Below are 22,004 nucleotides of genomic sequence, written 5' to 3' on the forward strand. Positions count from 1 at the left end.
CTTAAAAGACACTCCTGGCGCAGGAGAGACGCCGAAGCCAGATTGCAAAGAATATAGTTAAGCAAAATAAGAGTTCAAATGGGTTTTGAAGCTGGAATATGTAGTGACTTGTCGGAGTTCATTCCATACGTAGTGATGGGCCAGAGTGTGAGAAGGAGCGGGCTCCCCATGAATGGCGTGTGCTTCGAATGTTTAGAAGTTTTGTGGACGATGATCTGAGCTGCCTGGGTGTTGCATGAAGATGTAACAGGCTCTGGATGTATGTTGGTGCGTGCCCTGGAGAGCCTGATACACCAGAAGGAGAATTTTGTAGCCGATGCGCTTTTGAACCGGGAGCCAGTGCAGAGCCTTGAGGATTGGAGAGATGTGTGTTGATCTTTTAGTAAGGGTGACAAGTCGGGCAGCCGAATGTTTTTGTCGTTGGAGACGCTTGATCTGATACTTTGGCATATTGCTGAGAATGGCATTGCAGAAGTCAAGTCGTGATGTTATGAGAGAATGCACAACCTGCTCTGTAGCTTTGCGAGAGAGGAACTTTCAAATGTGGGAGAGGTTGCGTAGCTGGTACAAGTACCTGACAGATTTAGCGATATTGTGATATGTTGTTGTTGAACGTTGTTGTCGAAGTTGAACGTTGTTGTCGGACTGTGGACATGGATGGTTTCCGACGCCTCTGCATCAACAACGACTCGCTGTGATCTTGTGGTCAGCCAGGTCTTAATCCAGTTCTTGGTGTTGTCTCAAATACCATAGTGGTCTATCTTTTCCAGGAGTCGTTGGTTAGGTGCTGTATCAACAATGTATGATACCACACCCTCGCCATTGTAATGTGAATGGTTGTGGCAAGGAATTGGGGTTGTTCTAAAAAAACCTTGACCCTTCGACGTCCATCTCGTGCTTGAAGCGTGTCCCAATTCCGAATTTATAAAATATAGCTTTACAGCGAGTAAGAATTAAGTCCCTGATTTAGAATTCACAGTGTGTGATCCATCCAAAGAACAGGCGATGCAACTTCTTTCCATGACTAGACTTGATTTCAAGTCTGAGACTGCGGTTATATATCTGCATCAGCCATGCAGAATTCCCCCCCCCAAAAAAAAATCAGCACAATATGTAGGCCATTTAGAGATGTTCATTATGGTTAAAATACTGCACCAGTGGTAGCCTAATAAAAACAATTTGTTATCAATCTGTTTCAGCAGCTGTCATTATGATTTGGATGTAGTTTGGACCAGAGAAATCAGCAACAGTCTCATTGCAGTTTCTCCCCTTGTAGCTGACATCAATGCTGACAAATTCCTTGACATCATCTCTCCAGCATTCAATGAAGAGGTCGCTGTCCTACAAGGGGTCAAAGGTCAAAATCTTCCAGGTTCAAACTGGCCAGCAAGCTTACCTGGGAGCTCTTATCATGCTTCACCCTTAATGGTAAAATTTGTTTGAATCTTTAAATAATACAATATGCATTCTTGCTAAATGAGGGTATTATTACAAAATTATTCCAGTCTGACAGTACAAGCCATTTCAATGCTTGACACTACACGTATTTAGCACAATGAAGATTCAGAGTTATTGATGCCACTGATACATCGATGAACTCGTGCAGAAAGCTTACTTGAAAACCAAACAATAACAAAATTATTACAAAAACACGGTGTTCGGTTGAACGTTACATGATGACGTAGTTCAAAAACATTGAAGCATAAAGATGGTTTTTTATACAATGTGTTGTTATTTTATAGTTAAACTTATATCACACTTTTTAACAACTCCCTGTTTCTTCACAAATGCAATATGTTTGTGTGAGATTGGCATCATTTTTTTTTTGCAACTTATGAAAGCCTTTTTAAAATCTAGTTCACCCCTGCACTGGATGCTGTACACAGATTTGGTGGACAAAAGAGAGCGCTGTTGGGAATTCCCCCAAAACTGTTCGCACCATATGATTTTTACAAATTTTAAACGTTGTTTTATTGTTATTTAATACCTGATGACGTCATTAGGACGTAATTAGGCTTGTGGGGTCTTAATACTAAGGTTCAACTATCTGTTGAGTTTCAAGGTTCAAATCGATCTCAATCTTGAGTTATGCTGTAGATAAGCTCAAAAATTGTTTTTTGGTGAAAAACACACTTAGGCGAACTTTGACCCAGGGTAACGACCCAGAAGTTAAGGTCATACTATTTTGGCGTTAACTTTTCAAATGTTGTTCAAGTCTTTATCTATCTGATGCCTAAGTATTAACATCATAGCTTTTCTATTTGTTGAGATACAGCAACAAGCAAATTGTCATTTTTCAACATTAAAAACCTTGCCGTGACGTCATCATCCCCTAAAAGTGGCGGTTTCATCTGATCACTATTGCCTATGTACATAGTAAGTTTTAAGTTTGTACAAGCTTTACTTTTGTTTAAAAACCTTGCCATGACGTCATCAATGACGTCATCATTCCAAAAAAGTTGCGGTTTCATCTACTCACTATTGCCTATGTACATAGTAAGTTTTAAGTTTGTACAAGCTTTACTTTTGTTTAAAATCTCAAAAGTTGTTTTTTTGATGTAAAATACACGAAGGCGAACTTTGACCCAGGGTAACGACCTGGAAGTTAAGGCCGTACGATTTTGGCATTAACTTTTCAAATGTTGTCCAAGTGTTTATCTATCCGATGCTGAAATATGAACATTATAGCTTCAATATTCGTTGAGATACAGCAACAAGCAAATTTTTTAACATTAAAAACCTTGCCATAACGTCATCAATGACGTCATCATTCCCAAAAAGTGGCGGTTACATCTACTCACTATTGCCTATGTACATAGTAAGTTTTAAGTTTGTACAAGCTTCACTTTTGTTTAAAATTGCTGGAGAAGGTTCGCAGGGAAAGAAGAACATGAGGAAAAACTAGACATAGTGTTTTTTGTTAATTACAAAAACACGGTGTTCGGTTGGACGTTACGTGATGACGTAGTTCAAAAACATTGAACCATAAAGATGTTTTTTATACAATGTGTCGTTTTTTTATAGTTAAACTTGTATCACACTTTTGAACGCCTTGTTTCTTCACAAATGCAATAATTATGTTTGTGTGAGATTGGCATCAGTTTTTTTTGTTTGCAACTTATGAAAGCCCTTTAAAAATCTAGCTCACCCCTGCACTTGATGCTGTACACAGATTTGATAATCAACAGCGCCCTCTTTGGTGGGCAAAAAGAGAGCGCTGTTGGGAATTCCCCCAAAAACTTTTGCGCCATATGATTTTTACACATTTTATTGTTATTCAATACCTGATGACGTCATTATGACGTAATTAGGCCTGTGTTGTCTTAAAAATACTAGTGTTCAACTATCTATTGAGTTTCAAGGTTCAAATCGATCTCAATCTTGAGTTATGCCGTAGATAAGCTCAAAAGTTGTTTTTTTATGAAAAAAACACGAAGGCGAACTTTGACCCGACCTTCGACCCGGAAGTTAAGGTCGTACGATTTTAGCGTTAACTTTTCAAATGTTTTCCAAGTCTTTATCTATCCGATGGCCAAGTATGAACATCATAGCTTTTATATTCGTTGAGCTACAGCAACAAGCAAATGGTCATTTTTTAACATTAAAATCCCTGTCATGACGTCATCAATGAAGTCATCATTCCAAAAAAGTGGCGGTTTCATCAACTCACTGGTGCCTATGTACATAGTAAGTTTTAAGTTTATACAAGCTTAACTTTTGTTTAAAAGCTCAAAAGTTGTTTTTTGATGAAAAAAAAACGAATAAAAAAACACAAAGGCGATCTTTGACCCAGAGTTACGACCCGGAAGTTAAGGTCGTACGATTTTTGCGTTAACTTTTCAAATGTTGTGTAAGTCTTAAACTATCTGATGCCTAAGTATGAACATCATAGCTGTTATAATCGTTGAGATACAGCAACAAGCAAATGATCATTTTTGAACATTAAAAACCCTGTCATGATGTCATCAATGACGTCATCATTCCAAAAAAGTGGCGGTTTCATCTAATCACTATAACCTATGTACATAGTAAGTTTTAAGTTTGTACAAGCTTTACTTTTGTTTTAAAGCTCAAAAGTTGTTTTTTGATGAAAAAATGCGAAGGCGAACTTTGACCCAGGGTAACGACCGGAAGTTAAGGTCATACGATTTTGGCGTTAACTTTTCAAATGTTGTCCAAGTCTTTATCTATCTGATGCCCAAGTATGAACATCATAGCATTCATATTCGTTGAGATACAGCGAAAAGCAAATGTCGTTTTTCAACTTTAAAAACCTTGCCATGACGTCATTGATGACGTCATCATTCCCAAAAAGTGGCGGTTTCGTCTACTCACTATTGCCTATGTACATAGTAAGTTTTAAGTTTGTACAAGCTTTACTTTTGTTTAAAATTGCTGGAGAAGGTTCGCAGGGAAAGAAGAACGCGAGGAAAAAAAAAAAACAGAACAATAACAATAGTTGTTCGGCTGTTGGCCGAACACCTAAAAAACCCCAAAAACGTAACAATAACAACAGTTGTTCGGCTGTTGGCCGAACACCTAAAAAAAAAAAAAAACCAGAAACAATAGTTGTTCGACTGTTAGCCGAACACCTAATCAGTTCCATTGAAATCAAAGGATGTCCTTAATCTGAACTGAATCTTTAAAAGTTATCTGAAACTCTGATTTCAGGTTCACTCATTGATCAGGGTAGCTTTAAAATTATTCATTTGTCTACCCTCCTGATAATAATAGTTGTACGTGAAAAAGTACTTTGATTTCTTTTACCGTATGACATCAATAGCGATGGTCAAGATGATGTTGCTGTATTACTACTGCTGCTGTTTATTGTCCTTTTATCTTACAGTATAACATTAATAGCGATGGTCAAGATGATGTTGCTGTATTACTACTGCTGCTGTTTATTGTCCTTTCATCTTACAGTATAAACATTAATAGCAATGGTCAAGATGATGTTGCTGTATTACTACTGCTGCTGTTTATTGTCCTTTCGTATTACAGTATGATATTAATAGCAATGGTCAAGATGATGTTGCTGTATTTAGCTCTGACGGAGAGATCTTCTTCTTTGATGCAGAGGGAAACTTAATGAATGAACGAACTATGAGAATACCTCATCTTAAGATCCAAAAGGAATGGTGGGATAAGACAAGTGGTATGAGGGACGATGTTCTACGTCAGTCTATCAGGTCATCTCAACAGAAGGTAACAACTATTGATACTTGTTGGATACAAACCCTAATCAAAAGACCTCTTATCACAAATCTTGGGGATATACAGGTCAGACAATTTACATTCTGTCTATTACAAAATTCTGTCTCTGCAAAAAAGACCTGTGGCAGTATTTTTTGTCAAGAAAATGTATTCATCCCTGTTTAGCAAGGTGAGAGAAGGTGCCAATCGCATCTCTGGCCACCTCAGCATTTACAATCAGACACATAGAAATTTGAATCGTCAAAAGTCACCTCCAGGTAGTATTTGGAGGTTCATATTTGTATGACATACATGTACTTGTATTGATTTCTAAAAGCACTTCAGTCAAAATAATTTTGCAGTATGCTTACTACCATTGCTATCTTTAACAGATAGGCTTTCGGGGAAAAAAAACAACCTTTGCGAGGGCTTCATTACCAAAGCATGTGCCCATCTTTAAAGCAAAAATGGGAACCTCTGAATTATATATTGTTTTGTTATTCATCCCGCGGCTGGCAAAGCCACCATAAGGGCATACTGTTTCCAACATATCCTTCCTAGGCTGTGTGATGGTAGGTAAACATATTCAAATCAAGAACCTATAGCAAAGGAGAACATTAGAAACCCCACATGGGAAATGTGTACAAAACCAACGGAGCTGGTGCCAAAGGACAATACCAGTTCTCCAACTGCAGATGTTTGTACAACACATGAGTGTTGACCTGAGAACATATGAGTTCCACACAAAGAAGGGACTTACACAAGTACACACACAACCTTATGGACATGATGGATCCAGTTTTTGGAGTCCTGCAATTCTCATTATATTTTTCCCTTTTCTAGATAATTCCTCTGAGGGCTCCAAGTTGAAAAAGGACAAACTTTGTGGAATCCATTGTGTAAAGGAGCCCATAGTCTGTTTACAAGCCAACTCAGCTATGTTGCTTACATGCTCTGGACATTCCTTTGTTCTGTGCACTTAACTTGGTACTTGGTACTTGGTAGGTTTTCCTCCTGAAGCTTCCGCGGGGGAACTTAACAAGGAGGTCAGGAGAGCGTCGTCTAATTCGGTTTTATGTTGTTGTCGTTTAGGGCAATATTGTGAATGTAACTATTTTTGAAGATTTGGTGGGATTTGGAATTTATGAGGGATTGTGGAAGACTATTCCATAGTTTCAGTGTTTTAGGAAAAAAAGATTGTTCGTAGATGGTAGATGAGATGCTGGGTATTTTGAACTGATTGTCGTTGCCCTTTCTTGCCCTCTGCGGTTTAGGTTCTAAAATTTGGCTGTGGTCGGCTTTGATAACACCATTGATCATCTTGTAAAGTGTTGTTAGCTAGTGAATTTGTCGTTGACTTTGAAGTGTGTCCCAACCCAAGGATACGAGCATGCTGGAAACACTGCTTGTGCGGGAGTAATCAGTACAGACGAAGTGTGCAGCTCTTCTCTGCACCATTTCCAGTGATGTAATCTGGTTTGCTTTGTGCGGGTTGCAAGCAGCGGTGCCATATTGGAGGTGGGGTTTGACAAGGGTGACATAAAGTCTTTCTTTGACTGTTTTAGAAGACATGTGAAAGTTGCGTTTGATGAAATAGAGGATTCGGGTAGCTTTAGTGACTGCATGATCGACTTGATTTTCCCATCCAAGGTTTTGATGAATAGTGATGCCCAAGTAAGTGAAGCTCTTTGTCTCTGCCAGTGGGGAGTCAGACATGGTGTAGGATGTTACGCCAGGATTCCGTTTGCGAGACAAGCGCATTGTCTTACATTTAGCTATGTTGAAGTTCATTCTCCATGTTTCGGCCCATTTGGTTAGGTTGTTGAGATCGTTCTGAAAAAGACCCTCGTACGTTGGCTTGGATATGTTTCTGTATATTAAGCAGTCATCTACGAACAGCCTTATTACTCCGCCCTCCTCATTGTGAATATCATTGATAAAAAGGAGAAAAAGGTGGGGTCCGAGGACTGTTCCCTGTGGTACGCCACTTATTACAGGATGCCATGTAGAGTATTTTCCATTGACGACTACGCGCTGGAGACGGTTGGAGAGGAATGATGCAATCCAAGTCCCAGTTTTATCACGTAGTCCATAGAAGTTGAGTTTGTGAAGTAGTTTCTCGTGAGAGACGATGTCAAAGGCTTTCGCAAAGTCAAGGACTGCTACATCAGTGGTGATATTGTTATTGTGATTTTGGGCTAGGTCATTTAAAGTCGGAACAAGTTGGCTCTCGCATGATCAGGGCCTAATTTCATAGAGCTGCTAAGCACTGAAATTTGCTTAGCATGAAATTTCTTCCTTGATAAAAACAGGATTACCAACAAAAGTTTCCAATTGATGGATATTGCCTGTTACTGGTATTCAGCTGTTGTTGGCTTATCCTGAAAACCACATGGAAATTTGGTTGGAAAATCTGTTTTTATGAAGGCAAAAATTTCATGCTTAGCAAATTTTTGTGCTTAGCAGCTCTATGAAATTGGGCCCTGCCACTTCTGAAGGCGTGTTGATTGTTCGCGAGAATCTGGTGATGATCTAAGTGGCGCATAAGTTGACTATCTACGATAAGCTCTATAACAGCTTACAGCAAGTTGAAGTCAGTGATATCTGGTCTGTAGTTGGCAGGGTTGGAATGTGATCCTTTTTTAAACAGTGGTGTTAATGTAGCCCATTTCCAGTCTGTTGGTAGTGACCAAGAGTCAAGAGATTGTTGGAATATTGAAGCAAGAATAGGTGCTATTTGTTTAGCGGCCATTTTCAGAGATCTGTTCGGTAGTTGATCAGGACCAGCTGCTTTGGAGACTTTAATGGAATTCAAAAGTTTAAAGAAGCCATCGACGGAGACTGTTATATCGGCCATTTTATCTGACGTTTTAGGTAATAAAGTGCGTAGACTTGTCCTTGTTGAAGACACTACTAAGTTGCTCCGCAAGTGTTTCTGCCTTAGCTTGATCTGAAATAATGTCTATGTTGTTTACTTTCAGTGTTTTTATTCCGGTGTTGTTTTTGCATTGGGATTTAACATAACGCCAAAACAGTTTGGGATCATCAGAGGATGTTACGGTATCGATGTGTGAACGGCGTGCTTTCCGTAGTGTGCGGTCTACCATCTTGCGAACTGATTTGAACTTTTCCCAGTCGGATGATTTGCCACTTTTCTTAGCATGGACGTAGAATCTTTCTTTGGTTCTTGTCAGTCGCAGCAGTTTGGTTGTGAGCCATGAAGGTCTGGTTTTCCCTTGATAGCTTATTTCGGAACTAGGTCGTTTATGAGTTTAATAAGTCCATCCCTGAAGAAACACCAATTTGTTTCGACAGAATTCGAGTTGGGATTACTTTTCATGAAAGAGACTTGAAGCTCAGAAGCAGCTGCTTGAAATTTGCTTTTGTCAACATTTTTCCACATGAAGATTTTTCTCGATGGTTTAATGGTAGGATTTGATGACATACAAATGTCTGCCAAAACAGTCTCATGATCACTGATGCCAGAATTTGGACGAGCATTGTGTATTAATGCAGGTCTAGATGTGAATAAAAGGTCCAGGATGTTTTCAGTCCCAGATGAAGGGTCTTTTCTTGTTGTGAATCCCACCTTCTGTTCTAGGTGAAAATCGTTTGCTATTTCCAGTATACTAGACTGTAGACGCCCAACAGGATGAGTCGTATCGTCTGGTTGCCATTTCATATCAGGTATATTAAAATCACCCCCAAGTAATACAAAGGTTTTTTTTATGACCGAGTAGACATTGGAGAGATTGTTCTTCAAGTTAAGTAGAATGTTGTCGTCGTATGATGAGGGTGGACGATAAAAGGCACCTATTAATAGGTTTTCCTCATTACCGGTAGAGTTAATGGACAATTGACACCATAACAGTTCACAGTCATCAGCCCTGAAGTCATCCCGTTCAGAGGAGGGTATTGTATCCTTGACGGCAATAAATACCCCACCACCTTCCTTGTTTTTCCTATCCCTACGAAAGACAGCAAAATTCGGCGGAAATATTTCAGATGACTGGATTGAGTCATTTAACCAGGATTCAGTTCCAATTAGCACATCAGGATTTTCTGAATTTATAAAAGCAGTATAGTTGTGGTGTTTTCCCTCTGATACTCCTACAGTTCATAACAGCAATCTTGATATTAGTGTCTTTGAGATTGAGTTGACGTGTAGATCTGCGAGATGTTGGATTACTGTTCTTATTAGGGTTACCTTGCATGGTTGTTGAACTTGACCCAAGACCCGGATTGCCGGTTTGGAAAACAGACTTGGCTGGTCCCGGGGTACTGTTGTTTGAGTGAACATGGCGAGGTTTCCAGAATTTCTGTGAGATTTGATGCTTGTTGAGGGCTAGAAGCTAGAGAAGGCTTAAATAAATGCGAATTGTCTCCGCTTATGTCTGAAGTTAGTGACAGAACATCAAAAGCGTTTTGAATGTACACTTCGTTGTTCGAAAAATACGAGTCTTCAAAATTAATCACTTCACAGGCTGGGCATATCCAGACAAAGTTGTTAAGTTTTTGATAAAAGATATAACTAGAGTCAGAGATCCCGGAGCACTTGTTGTGTATCCATAAATTACACCTATCACATGTCATTGTACTATCTCCATTTTTCACAGCATATTGGCAGATACCGCAAGGCCATTTAGGTTTTCTACCACGCTTCGTTGGACCCGGATTAGTTTCTATATCTCCAGCAAGTAATTTCGTCACTAGATATGTATGAGTTTTACTTGATGGTAAAGTGAGAAGGCTACAGTCCCTCATCAATCCCTTACCAAGTTCAGGACGTTTAGCACAAAAATAAGATATGATATACGCTGAGCTAACGTTGACAATGTCGTTGTACACACCAAGTTCGGAGTATGGGTGAGGTCTTGATGATGAATACAAGTCAAAAAATGGAATTATCCTACCGTAAATTAGATGATCAGCATGGTTAGAGTCTAGGTGATCCTCGTGTGCAGTTTGGAAGCCCAAAGCAGAATGCCAAGAATGTAGATTGATGCAGAAAATGTTTGTTGTGTGTTCCCGCGTTTACACATGGCGCCGGTACAGATGATTTTCCGATCCCAGTGGTTAAAAAAATGACGAACAAATTTCACAAGACGAGGGCAGTAAAAAACGTCAAAATTTTACTAGATATAACTAAGACTAAACTAGAAAAAATAAGTTTGGATGGCAGGATAAAACACGGATTTTGGCCGATTTAAACCAATTTAAACGACCAAAAAACAACACGTTAAAAAAACACGACCGCTCTCCCGAACAGCGCCCTCTATTTGGAGTGCATGTGTGGGTTTGTATCCATGTTCAAAACGAGGCCCTATAACAAAAGGGACAATGGGTCCACGGTTGCTATCACAAAGGAAATCATTGTGGTCCCCGGTTGCTATCATAAAGAGTTGAACAAATGAGGGTCCACGATTGCAGGTGATCACACACTTGTGTTTGTTTACCCAATATGATTGTTCTTGTTCCTTTTTCATAATGCATGTAATACTGTGATTCTTTCAAGGCATCAGCGTTCCCCTACATCACCCCTGTACGCCTTGTTCCATTTTCACAAAGTAAATCCTTGCAGTATGCCATTGACTTGTCGATCAGTTTGCACATTCAGCAATGTCACATGTATAAATTTGCATTTGTTTTGTTTTTGTCTGCCTGCCAGAATCAGCAGTTCATGAGATCCCCAGATGATGAACTGTTTGTTAATGTCAGTGCTCATGTGTTGGCTACACCGGTAATCGCTGATCTCAACCAGGATGGTATCATTGAAGAGTTGCTGGTACCCGTCAGCTACTACTTTGACACAGGCTTGTACAGGTACATACTACAGACACCTTTTTCAAAAGAGTTTGTCTAAATATTTGTCCAATATTTGCATTTGAATACACTCCCCCCCCCCACCCTGGGAATCGCCAGACGCCCAGTTATTTCTGTAATTCTTTTCTGTACATGATATCGTAATCATGGAAACATTTTTCAGTCAGTTAAAACATTTCGACTACTATTCAAAAAAAGTACTTTTGCACGCTACATGTACATCACTCACCGTGCATTTTTCGTTCCATTCACTGTGCATTTTTCGTTCCATCTGATAAGTACTACTGCCTGGTCTTAAAATATCTGTACAGAACGCACTTACTGTAGAATCCAACAGGCTGACCCAAAAGAAACGGGTGTAATTTCACAAGTAAAAATTGTTGGCCTATGCTTTTTTGTTTTGAAAGTTCTATCCTCTAATCAAAATGACAAAAATCTACTTGGACAAATAATGAATGTTTGCCATTCTTGCTATTGTGCAAATGTTTTCATTGTGAAGTTTTCATTTGTGAATGTTCCATTCAAATCGACTCCGCCTCGTTGAATAGAACGTTCCATTTATCAACTCATGAACATAATCGCACCATTGCACTCATTAACATTCGATATTTGTATAACATTTTGGGGTTTAATTCATAAAAACAAGATTAAAAAGGAATGTACAGTATGGCAACCAATGGGTTGAATTGCACTGATACAATATAAAAGTTTCTTTAAATTGTAGCTAAAAGGCCAAAACATGTAGGCAATGAGCAGAAATTAAAAACTTATCAAAACACCAAACAATCAACCAGCACTAAACTATACAGGATGAAACTTAAAAAAAACAAGCTTTATGAAAGGTACACATTGAGTAGTTGTTCATTATACTTTTGTACACATCTTTGATTTTCATATTTTTTCTTTGACTAATTAGATCTGAAGAGAGGCTTATGGAGCTGGGAATTTCAAGATCTGATCTTGAGATGTACCTAGCTTGTGGTATTGTGTTATTCAACCTGACTACTGGAGAGATATACAAGGAGGTGACCCTTGACCTTACTATGGTAATTATTATATTATAATATCCAGATTGATGTTGTGTCATTTGTTTTAATTTTGTATTTTAGTACAGCAAAACATATTTGATTCTTTCAGCAAATTTCAGCAATTAACTATCTAAAAAAGAGCACAACTATAGGAAATTGAAAAGGAAAGTGGTATTTTGACCACAATTAGGTAAAATTTAGCCTGATGAGTGTGTACTTTGAGTACAAGTATTTTGCCATAGCCCAGCTGCCTAGTGTGAGTGTGAGTACCATCAAAATGGCACTCAACTAGTACTCGATTTATGAGCACCGAGTAGGAATACTACAGTACTGACATGAAGTGTACAATTAAGTTTCATCATTATTTTTAAACCAATTATTGTAATTGTTGTAGATGAATGATGAGTTTCCAGCATATGTTCTCTTCACTCCGACTGTGGTGGATCTAGACAGTGAAGGAGGCCCTCTTGAGATTATAGTTGGAACATCAACAGGCAATCTACATGTTTTAGATCATACTGGTGCTCCAACACCTGGTTTCCCGTTGTTACTTAGTACACTTCATGGGCAGGTAGGACTGCAATTTTGTTGTTTAACATCAACATATGATCAATAGACCTGATTTAGATGTAATCTTTAATTGATAATTTAGAGAAAACTTTTCAAATTAATGTTCTTTAAAAAATGAGATTCATGATTAAGAATTATGAAAAACTATTGTTGCCATGGTAACCATAGACTCTCAATAATTGTGACACCAGATACTATTTTGGAAAATTCACTAAATATGAAGTTAATAATTTAGTAGAACAATATATTTTGATCTCACAAATCAAAAATCTGATGTGTGAAAAGATTGAATAGAGTGATGGGGTGAATTACATGTAGGGTCGTTGGAAAACTAGAGGATATGAATGAATTTATTGTTCCCCAATTCAGTGATGTGTGAAATATATACCCTTTCTTTACTATCTAAGGTCACAGTTGAAGATCTCTTCAGTGATGGACACCTTGAAATGATTGTTTTAGACACAAGCTCTAATGTAATGTGTATTGACACAACAGGTAAGGAGTTATGGGATAGTCAGATCTCTGGCTCCTCATCAGCGGGTTCTAGATTGGCTGATATTAATCAAGATGGCGTCCTCGATATCGTCATAGCAACTAATGATGGGTAATGTTGGATACAAGTTAACTTCCTAAAAAAACTTCCTCCCTGTTCTCCATTATAATGCCCAGGAATTAACAAAAAAAAGATGTTCTATGTTTGAACAAGACTTATGAAGCATACTCATAACAGAGCAATTATGATTAAGTGTCTTGCTCTAGGACACAAGTGTCATAACCATGGCTCAAACCCACCCCTGACAATGGGGCGCCATGAACACCTGCATTGGCGGATACAAGACTTTGATTATTACAATACCAGAACATGAGTCCATCTAGTGCATTATATCGCTCATCCAGAACCCTCCAGGCAAACCCAAAGATACTTCTACATGTGCATCATATATTACAAGAACCAGTTTGTCACACTTATACTTAATGGCGACAAATTATTGCATCTGGAGGCTATTAGCAGGTGTTACCTATTCTAGGTTTCGTGCATTGACTGTTTGTTTCATTTGGTGCGTGCAGCATGTGCTGGCAGTATGTATGCCTATGCTCTGGAATTGTTCATTATATATAATAAATGTTCCTATGTCATGTGGCACAACGTTTTAATTTTAACGGATCAACCCTGCATCCGCCAGAAAGGGAGGGGAACCACTTGCTAAACTCAGAGACAAAATAACAACTCAAAATTGGAAACAGATATGCAGGTACTCGCTCATCTTGTAATTCTCCCCAACGGGGACATGAACAAAATAATACATATAATAAAGTCAATTAATAATAAAGCAAAACGTAGCAACTGGCTGAGTTGGGGGAATTTAAGGACACTCCTCACTTAACTAATAAATAAATAAATACAACATTACCTTAACATTATGAACCCGGCCGGACGGACGACGTGCAGATAATAAACTATCAGAAATAAATACATAGGCTGACCACTATCTGTGCTAGTACTTTTGTAAATTGTACTGAGAGCCTTCAGTTTACACATAGAAAGTATAGAGCCACCGTCCGACCACCCTGATGTCCCAAGCCACAGTTCTAGAATGCCACACCTAGATTTGGTGCCTTGGTTTTATACCCAATAGGAAACTCTTTGTTATTTTAAATGTACTAGTAATCATTAAAGCTAAATTGAGGGGAAATAATGATACTAACAATGTGAACACAATCCTTGTAGGCCAATGGTGGCTGGCAAGGGAATGATAAATAAATGACATAACTGACTACATTGTACCCCCGTCTGGCACAACAATACACATTCATTGCAGGCCAATACAGAGCCAGAACATGTGTTTAAACACTATAACAAAAGGAGCTTGAGAAATGCATCACAAAGCATGTTCATTACACAATACTTGTGTTGGACACACACTTGCACATTTCTAGAGTAATAATGCAAATCTACATGTTGAGCTACATACATGCATGGTCTTCATTAAGTACTTTGATGTTTTCTCTTGACTCAATATCAGTCCATTTGCTGAGAATAAGATACTCTCTTTTCTTTGTCATTTTTTACTTTCACCACAGCCTATGAAAGAGTTGGAAAGCTCTTCCATTATTCTGTGATTATTTGTTTGTTTGTATTGCTGCAGCCAGATGGTTGGCCAATAGATCTTGACATGATTATTTGTTTGTTTGTATTACTGCAGCCAGGTGTGGGTCTTACATGGAGATACTGGTAAAGTGCTAGATGGTTGGCCAATAGATCTTGACATCATTATTTGTTTGTTTGTATTACTGCAGCCATATGGTGGTATTACATGGAGATACTGGTAAAGTGGTAGATGGTTGGCCAATATATATTGCTATGATTATTTGTTTGTTTGTATTACTGCAGCCATGTGTGGGTCTTACATGGAGATACTGGTAAAGTGCTAGATGGTTGGCCAATAGATCTTGGGGGAAGGTTCCTAGCAACTCCACTAATTACAAGGCTTAGACCTAGAGATCAAACACTTGATGTGGTAAGTAGTCATTGGTTCTTTGTTATGACCTCTAGGTATAATAATGATAATAACAATAACTAGACATGATTGCATTTGTGCACAAATGCAGAGCTGTTTCGTTAATTACATTTAACACAAATTCAACTTATTTTGAATTAATTTTTTTTGTTCACAGCAGTTATGACCAATCCGGGCTATTTAAAAAATAATTTGGATTGTACCATGTCCAGATAGCAATTTATGTGTTAAAGGCGCAAAAATGGAAAAAATCATAAACAATTGTGTGATGACGTCATCGTGACGTCATTTTACAATTCACGAGAACTTGCCAATATCTAACAATCTACAAAGTTTCAACACAATCGCGTCATTACTTCGAGAGTTATACGACTTCAAAAAATGCACCTTTTCAATTCAATTCAATTCAATTCAATTCAATTTATTTATTTCATCACAAATGACAAGTAAAAAGGGAAAAAAAATTTCCCTGTGTGCACTAAAAAGATTCAAATTAGATACTTATAGAAGACAAACAAACATTATATTTTAAAAATACTGAAATTAATTACAAAAATTTAGTTAAGCAATAAATAGGCTATTTCAAATTTTAAAAAGAGAGAAATGTTATCAAAAACTCCCCATCACTGATTAAAATGGAAAGCAACAACTAAAGTTACCTTATAAAAAGTGAGTTAAAAAGATGAATAGCACTAGGTAAAAAAGATAGTCTGAACCGGTTTGTGCGAGTAGAGAGGGAACGGTACCTTCCTGATGGGAGAATGTGAATGAATCGGTGAAGTGGGTGAGTTGGGTCCTGGGTTATAACTTTCAGTTTATTTACATACTGTTTGTTTAGGATTTCCCTCATGGGTATTACTTCGAAACCTATTATCTTGCTGGCAACCTTGGTGATACGATAAATTTTCTTCTGGTTTTTCACAGTTAGTTATTATACCAAACAATACAGCTAAAAGTAATGACTGACTGAATAATACTCTGGTAAAACAGGTGGAAAAATCGAATCACGGACATTGAAAGATCGTAACTTCCTTAGAAAATCAAACCTCTGATTTGCCTTGGCACACATTTTTTGAGTATTTTTGTTCCAATCCCGTTTGTTATCTATAATTGTTCCAAGATATTTATATTCACTGACAATTTCTACTTCGTCATTCTAATAATAATAATAATAATAATAATAAATAATAATTCTTTATACAAACCGGATGAATACCTTGACGGAAATCAAAAACAAGTTCTTTGCTTTTGGTTATATTCAAAGTGAGAAAGTTGTCATCACACCACTTGACAAAGCACTCTATTTCAAGCCTATAATTAGTCTCATTGTTTTTGAGGATCAGACCAGTCAAGGAAGTGTCATCTGCGTACTTAACAAGAGAGCAAGATCCACTGTTACTATTAAAGTCACTGTTGTACAAAGTAAAGAGGACTGGTGATAGCACACAACCCTGTGGCGCTCCAGTATTTGTGAAGATCAAATCAGAGAAAGAAGTTCTGATCTTTACACGTTGGGGTCTAGCTCTCATGAAGTCACTGATCCACAGGCACAAGTGTGGATTGACGTGCATGTTCTGTAGCTTCTGAACCAACTTATGCGGTTGTAGTGTATTGAAGGCAGATGAGAAATCAAAAAATAGTGTTTTAACGTAAGTTTTAGGTTGGTCAAGATGACACTGGGTATTGTGTAATAGTGTGTTACAGCGTCATCCACCCCTCGCTTTGTACAATATGCAACTGGCAAGGATCGGCAAAAATCTTGGTATGTGTCCGGAGAAGTTCTTTAACAATGCTCTCAAAACATTTCATTACAATGGCGGTAAGAGCTACTGGCCGATACTCATTCCAGGCTGAAGGTTTGGCTATTTTTGGAATGGGGACAATGCCGCGTCACATGACCCCCGATGACGTCAATGATCTGAAACTTCACACACATGATGCCTGCCTGACCGTTAATGTGTGTGTAAAATTTAAAGTGATTACAAAAAAATTCACCACAGACATCTTCAAAAAGTCCATTTTGAAGAGTTTTCAACCTGCCGCTAGAGGGCGCTGTTGCAATTTGTGACGTCATCAATATTTTTTTTGAACTGCCCACCCTTGCTAGACACTTACGTCCTTGGAAAACAACTTCATAACTTTTACCACTTTTGAATTAAAGGGGCACTTCCTGCTTCGACCGGAAGTAGAGGTCATGTGAGGTCACGCACACGAAACAAAATGAAGACCTAGTTTATCCCTACCCAATCCCGCAAACAGAAACCTATGGTCTCTTGTGGCTGATTTGTTATAGATTTTCAAACGTTTAAAGCACAACACCTTTAAGATGACGTCACGTGACTTGTGATGATGTCATAGTGACATCCTTGTTTTGCAAGGATCATTGCACCAATACCTTTCATCACTGAAAGTTTCATTGCAATTGCTCCTTAGGAACATTGCAAATCAGCACTTATAAAATGTCATTTCTGAACCAGACGAATAAATAAAAAAATAAAAAATAATAATTGTGGCTTCTTAAATAGTGCACATGTCCGTCACCCTGTGACACTCCTGGCGTTGTTACATACAGTATTTCCCACCAGATGTGGGACTATGCTTTGAATTATGAGACCTGATTCTGATAGCACCATGTATTGTTTTACAAGGTGCTGTGGCGCAATTTGCTGCCGATCCGACCAGGAACACCGGGGCAAACCCCTTCTCTTTTCGATAAGTGCACTGGGTTCTTTTACATGAGTTACATAACACATGGGACCAACGGCTTAACGTCCCATCCGGCAATGGTTAAGTGTCTTGCTTAAGGACACAAGTGTCGCTGCTGGGGATGCGAACCCACACTCTGCTGATCAGAAACAACAGAATTTGAATTCAGTGCTCTTAACCGCTCGGCCACTACACTTATTAAACTAGTAAAACAGTTTGGGTTGGACAAGGACAATTTGACTTGAGTAGGATTGGAACCAATGACCTTTGGTTTAACAAGCTGGTGCTCTACCAACTGAGCTAGGTGGTCTCCCTATTTTGTCACCATCTTTGTTAGAGGATGCCAGTTAGAAGCCATACGACCCTTTACTGTGGGGAATCGCACCCATGTGACAATTCCTTTATCTCATTTACATATTTAATTGACCTCTGGTGGTTTTTTAAATCTGTGTACTCAGTTTACTGTGACATTAAGGACTCCTAGAAGTTTTTATTTTATTTCATGAAGACTCAATGTATCAAAAATATGATAACTAAATATTTAAGAGCACCTTGAGCCAGAATAGTAAATTCATTCAAAAGAACTAAGTTGAATACAAACAACATACAGCCAACCTGCTTAATTCATCTAATAAAGGGGTGATCCTTTTTACAAAGCAACTTCTATCATACTCATTGTTTATTTGTTTGTTTTGACTCTAGATTGTTTCTGACTATGAGGGCAGTCTTTACATCATATCTGGGGATGGCTCCTGCATTGAGACCATCCAACTCCGAGAAAGCTCCATGACTCCAGTATTAGCTGCTAACCTCATCCCTTTGACCTCTGACCTAGAGCTTCTAATTGCCACCAGTGATGGCACATTGATATGTCTAAGCGTGAATAATGATACAGCCACTAAAGAAGGGTTGGAGAATAAAGAGACGCTGTGGTCTCCAGAGCCGTGGCATGCCGACACACCTGTTTATAATAGATTCACCTACATGGATGATAAGGTAGGATGAGAGAGTTAATTATGTGTTCGGGCAACAGCCCGAACAACTCTTTGTTATTGTCGATTGTCCGCAAGATAAAGCAAAGTTGCGAAGGTTGCATAGAGTTGAAACTTTGCATGCAGGTACACAACGACCAGTAGATTATACTAAAGTTGTTACGTCACGATGACGTCATCAGTTGACGAATTACACTAATTCAAAGTTTATTATTTCAAAAAATCATAACTTTTGATCTACACGAGGGATTTTTACAATCAATACATCATCGGAAAGGGCATTAAAAACTCCATAAACGCCTCACAGACATGACCCCATTTTGATTTTGTCTTCTGGCTCAAAAGAGAGGTTGAAAATTTCAAAATTCACGTCTAAAGAACAACGTAAATCCCCCGTTAGTATGTGCATAAACATTACACTTGGGCATACACACAACGTGTAGTGTAGCTGTGCGGGAGAGTCGCGCTCCAGTGATCATCCATAGAGCGCAAAAAAGCTTCATGTAGAATAGTCTTCGTTCAAGGCGTTTAACCTTTTGACCTTGTCTTCTGGTTCAAATCGAATTTATTGTATATTATCTACGACCGTACTGCGTTGATAACACCGGTTCCCGTCCGATCACTGAAGTAAAGCAAAATCGGGCTTGGTCAGTACACTTGGATGGGAGACCAATTGGCCACCAAATTTTGTATTATTTATTTTTTTATTTTATTTTTTCTTCTCCTATAAATAGCTTTGTTTTTAGTCTATTTTCAAGGCGTTTTCAACTAACATTTCTTTTCCGGTTAGTTAGTCTCTTCTTCAGTCGTCATTATGCACAGGGCTCCCACCACAAAAGGTATTTTGACAATCTATACATCATATGAAAGGGCTTTAAGTACGTAGTCTGTTTTCAAGGCATTTTTAACAAACATTTCCCTTCCGGTTAGTTAGTCTCTTCTCCAGTCGTCATTATGCATAAGTTCCTATGCCCTCAACCACAAAAGCTATTTTGACAATCTACATCATATGAAAGGGCTTTACGTACGTAGTCTGTTTTCAAGGCGTTTTCAACAAACATTTCCCTTCCGGTTAGTTAGTCTCTTCTCCAGTCGTCATTATGCATAAGTTCCTATGCCCTCAACCACAAAAGCTATTTGACAAACTACATCATATGAAAGGGCTTTACGTACGTAGTCTGTTTTCAAGGCGTTTTCAACAAACATTTCCCTGCCGGTTAGTTAGTCTCTTCTCCAGTCGTCATTATTCATCAGTTCAAATTTCCTCGACCACAAAAGCTATTTTGACAACCTATACATCATATGAAAGGGCCTCACGTACTTCACAAAAATTGGTTTGTTGGTGACCTTCTCTTGACCTTTTGACCTTTTTAAACCGGAAGTGCCTGTAAAATGCTTTGAAAGGGCATTATTTAAAGGCTATAGGTTGAAATGTAGACATTGATGCTTACCATATCACACATCGAGAAAACATTTTCATTTGATTTCTTTGAACTTTGACGAGCTATTAACAACAACACTTTTTTAATTGATTCAAACACTGACCCAACTATAGCCGAACACCTAGTGTTTGTTTCTACAAACACTAAAGCTAGCTGTCATTTGATTTTTATTATAGCAAGAGACTATGTATATGGGAACCATAATAGTTGGTGAGAATGGAGGTTTCAAAATTCCTTTTTGCATTTTTTGTTTGCGGTAAGATTGAGGAGATTGTTTAATGGCGTTTATACAGTTGTTGGTGATGGAGGTGGGGAGGAGAGACACCTAATCTGCATCCATTGTTCTGCTGGTATCCATTATTTTTTTTTCTTTTATCGAAAAAACAAATACAAAAAACAGGAAACATGGCACCTTTTTTGGTTGTGGTTCAGGTTCTTACCTAAAGCAAGTGGTGAGTCCCGTGCTGGTTGACTCTGGCAACTAAATTATCGACATCTACAGCTTGACTAGTTGGACAACAGACTGCTGCATGGCCAGGCCGCAGGGTGCTGCCCAGCCACCAATCATGCCCGACTGGTTTATTGCTCAACAATATCACAATACAACAATCACTACATATGACAGTTTTTGTAGGTCTGCCTAGTGCACAGCTCTATGAAGTGTACCAACCATTTGATGTAGTATTTGTATTTAATGTAGGAAAAGGGCTAAACATAGCTCCCAGTACCTTGAAGAAACCTTGAAGAACACAATAGCTCCTTGAGACGTCCTCAGGTGTGATTCATGCACTCTTTATGACCCAAACTTGTGTTCCTTCCCTCCGGTCAAATAGGGAAATTAACATACATCAAATCAAAAGATATTGTTTAAAAAGTAGAATATTTGAACTGCATGAATGTAGTGCATCATGAGTGTCATATTTCATGCTCACACATGACCCCAACTCACCCTTCAATCTGGTCCCAACAGGAAAATCAAAATAAACAAAATAAATTGTACCTGCAACAATTAATCAGAAATTGTCACATTGATTCTTTGTCATCAGTCATGAATTTAAACTAAAGTGCCTTTAAGCCTCATGATGCAATTCTAAACTTATCTTTTCACATCTAGACAATTGATCATCATATCGGGACAGAAAAACAACCTCACCATGACATTTTTCAATTCTAAATACATTTAGTCTTGTTATAACTGAAATCCACAGTGTTTGTGACACAACCAACACATTTCTAGTTATGTTCTTCTTCTTCTTATTATTATTATAATTAAGGGGTTTCGGCCTAACAGCTGAAACGCCTATTGTAATCGTACAGATTTTTTAATTTTTTATTATTATTCTTGTTATTATTTTTTTTAATGACCCTTTTCCCTTAAGGGTTTTAACACAAATTTTGTTATGAAATAACCTTGTACTAAAAAAAAAAATGTCCCATCGTTACACATTACAGTCCAAATTGTAGCTTATAACTTAACTTAGTTATTCCAATACTTGACGTCACCATTGCGTCATTCTTACCTGTTTTATAGATGTTTTAAAATTTGTGGCGAGCCGACGACTTCGTCATTTTCGATGTCGACTTGCCATACTATTCCTTAAGTACACATTAAAAGCCTGTGACGCGGCACGGAATTCATGTAAATTCCGAACAAATCGACAGATTAATGAAAACCCAAACACAGAAATCAGTCTATAGCTGCACCATTTCCCAATAAAAAGTGTTTGTTTC

At 38.2% G+C, this 22,004-nt stretch overlaps 1 protein-coding gene across 2 annotated transcripts in view; it reads left to right on the forward strand.

Moving 5' to 3' along the window:
- LOC117289600 (protein DEFECTIVE IN EXINE FORMATION 1-like) overlaps positions 1 to 22,004 on the forward strand; it is a 57,487-nt gene that overhangs the window by 7,335 nt on the left and 28,148 nt on the right. Inside the window, exons 2-9 of one of the 2 annotated variants that reach the window (XM_033770803.1) lie at positions 1,200 to 1,428; positions 5,002 to 5,205; positions 10,862 to 11,016; positions 11,933 to 12,062; positions 12,439 to 12,615; positions 13,022 to 13,218; positions 15,007 to 15,133; positions 18,542 to 18,835. In XM_033770803.1, the coding sequence (XP_033626694.1) occupies positions 1,200 to 1,428; positions 5,002 to 5,205; positions 10,862 to 11,016; positions 11,933 to 12,062; positions 12,439 to 12,615; positions 13,022 to 13,218; positions 15,007 to 15,133; positions 18,542 to 18,835 (1,513 nt within the window). The remainder of the gene's footprint in view (positions 1 to 1,199; positions 1,429 to 5,001; positions 5,206 to 10,861; positions 11,017 to 11,932; positions 12,063 to 12,438; positions 12,616 to 13,021; positions 13,219 to 15,006; positions 15,134 to 18,541; positions 18,836 to 22,004) is intronic. The other variant, XM_033770811.1, reaches the window with a different exon arrangement.

Source organism: Asterias rubens, chromosome 1, assembly GCF_902459465.1.
Source record: "Asterias rubens chromosome 1, eAstRub1.3, whole genome shotgun sequence".
In the NCBI taxonomy this organism is placed as follows: Eukaryota; Metazoa; Echinodermata; class Asteroidea; order Forcipulatida; family Asteriidae; genus Asterias; species Asterias rubens.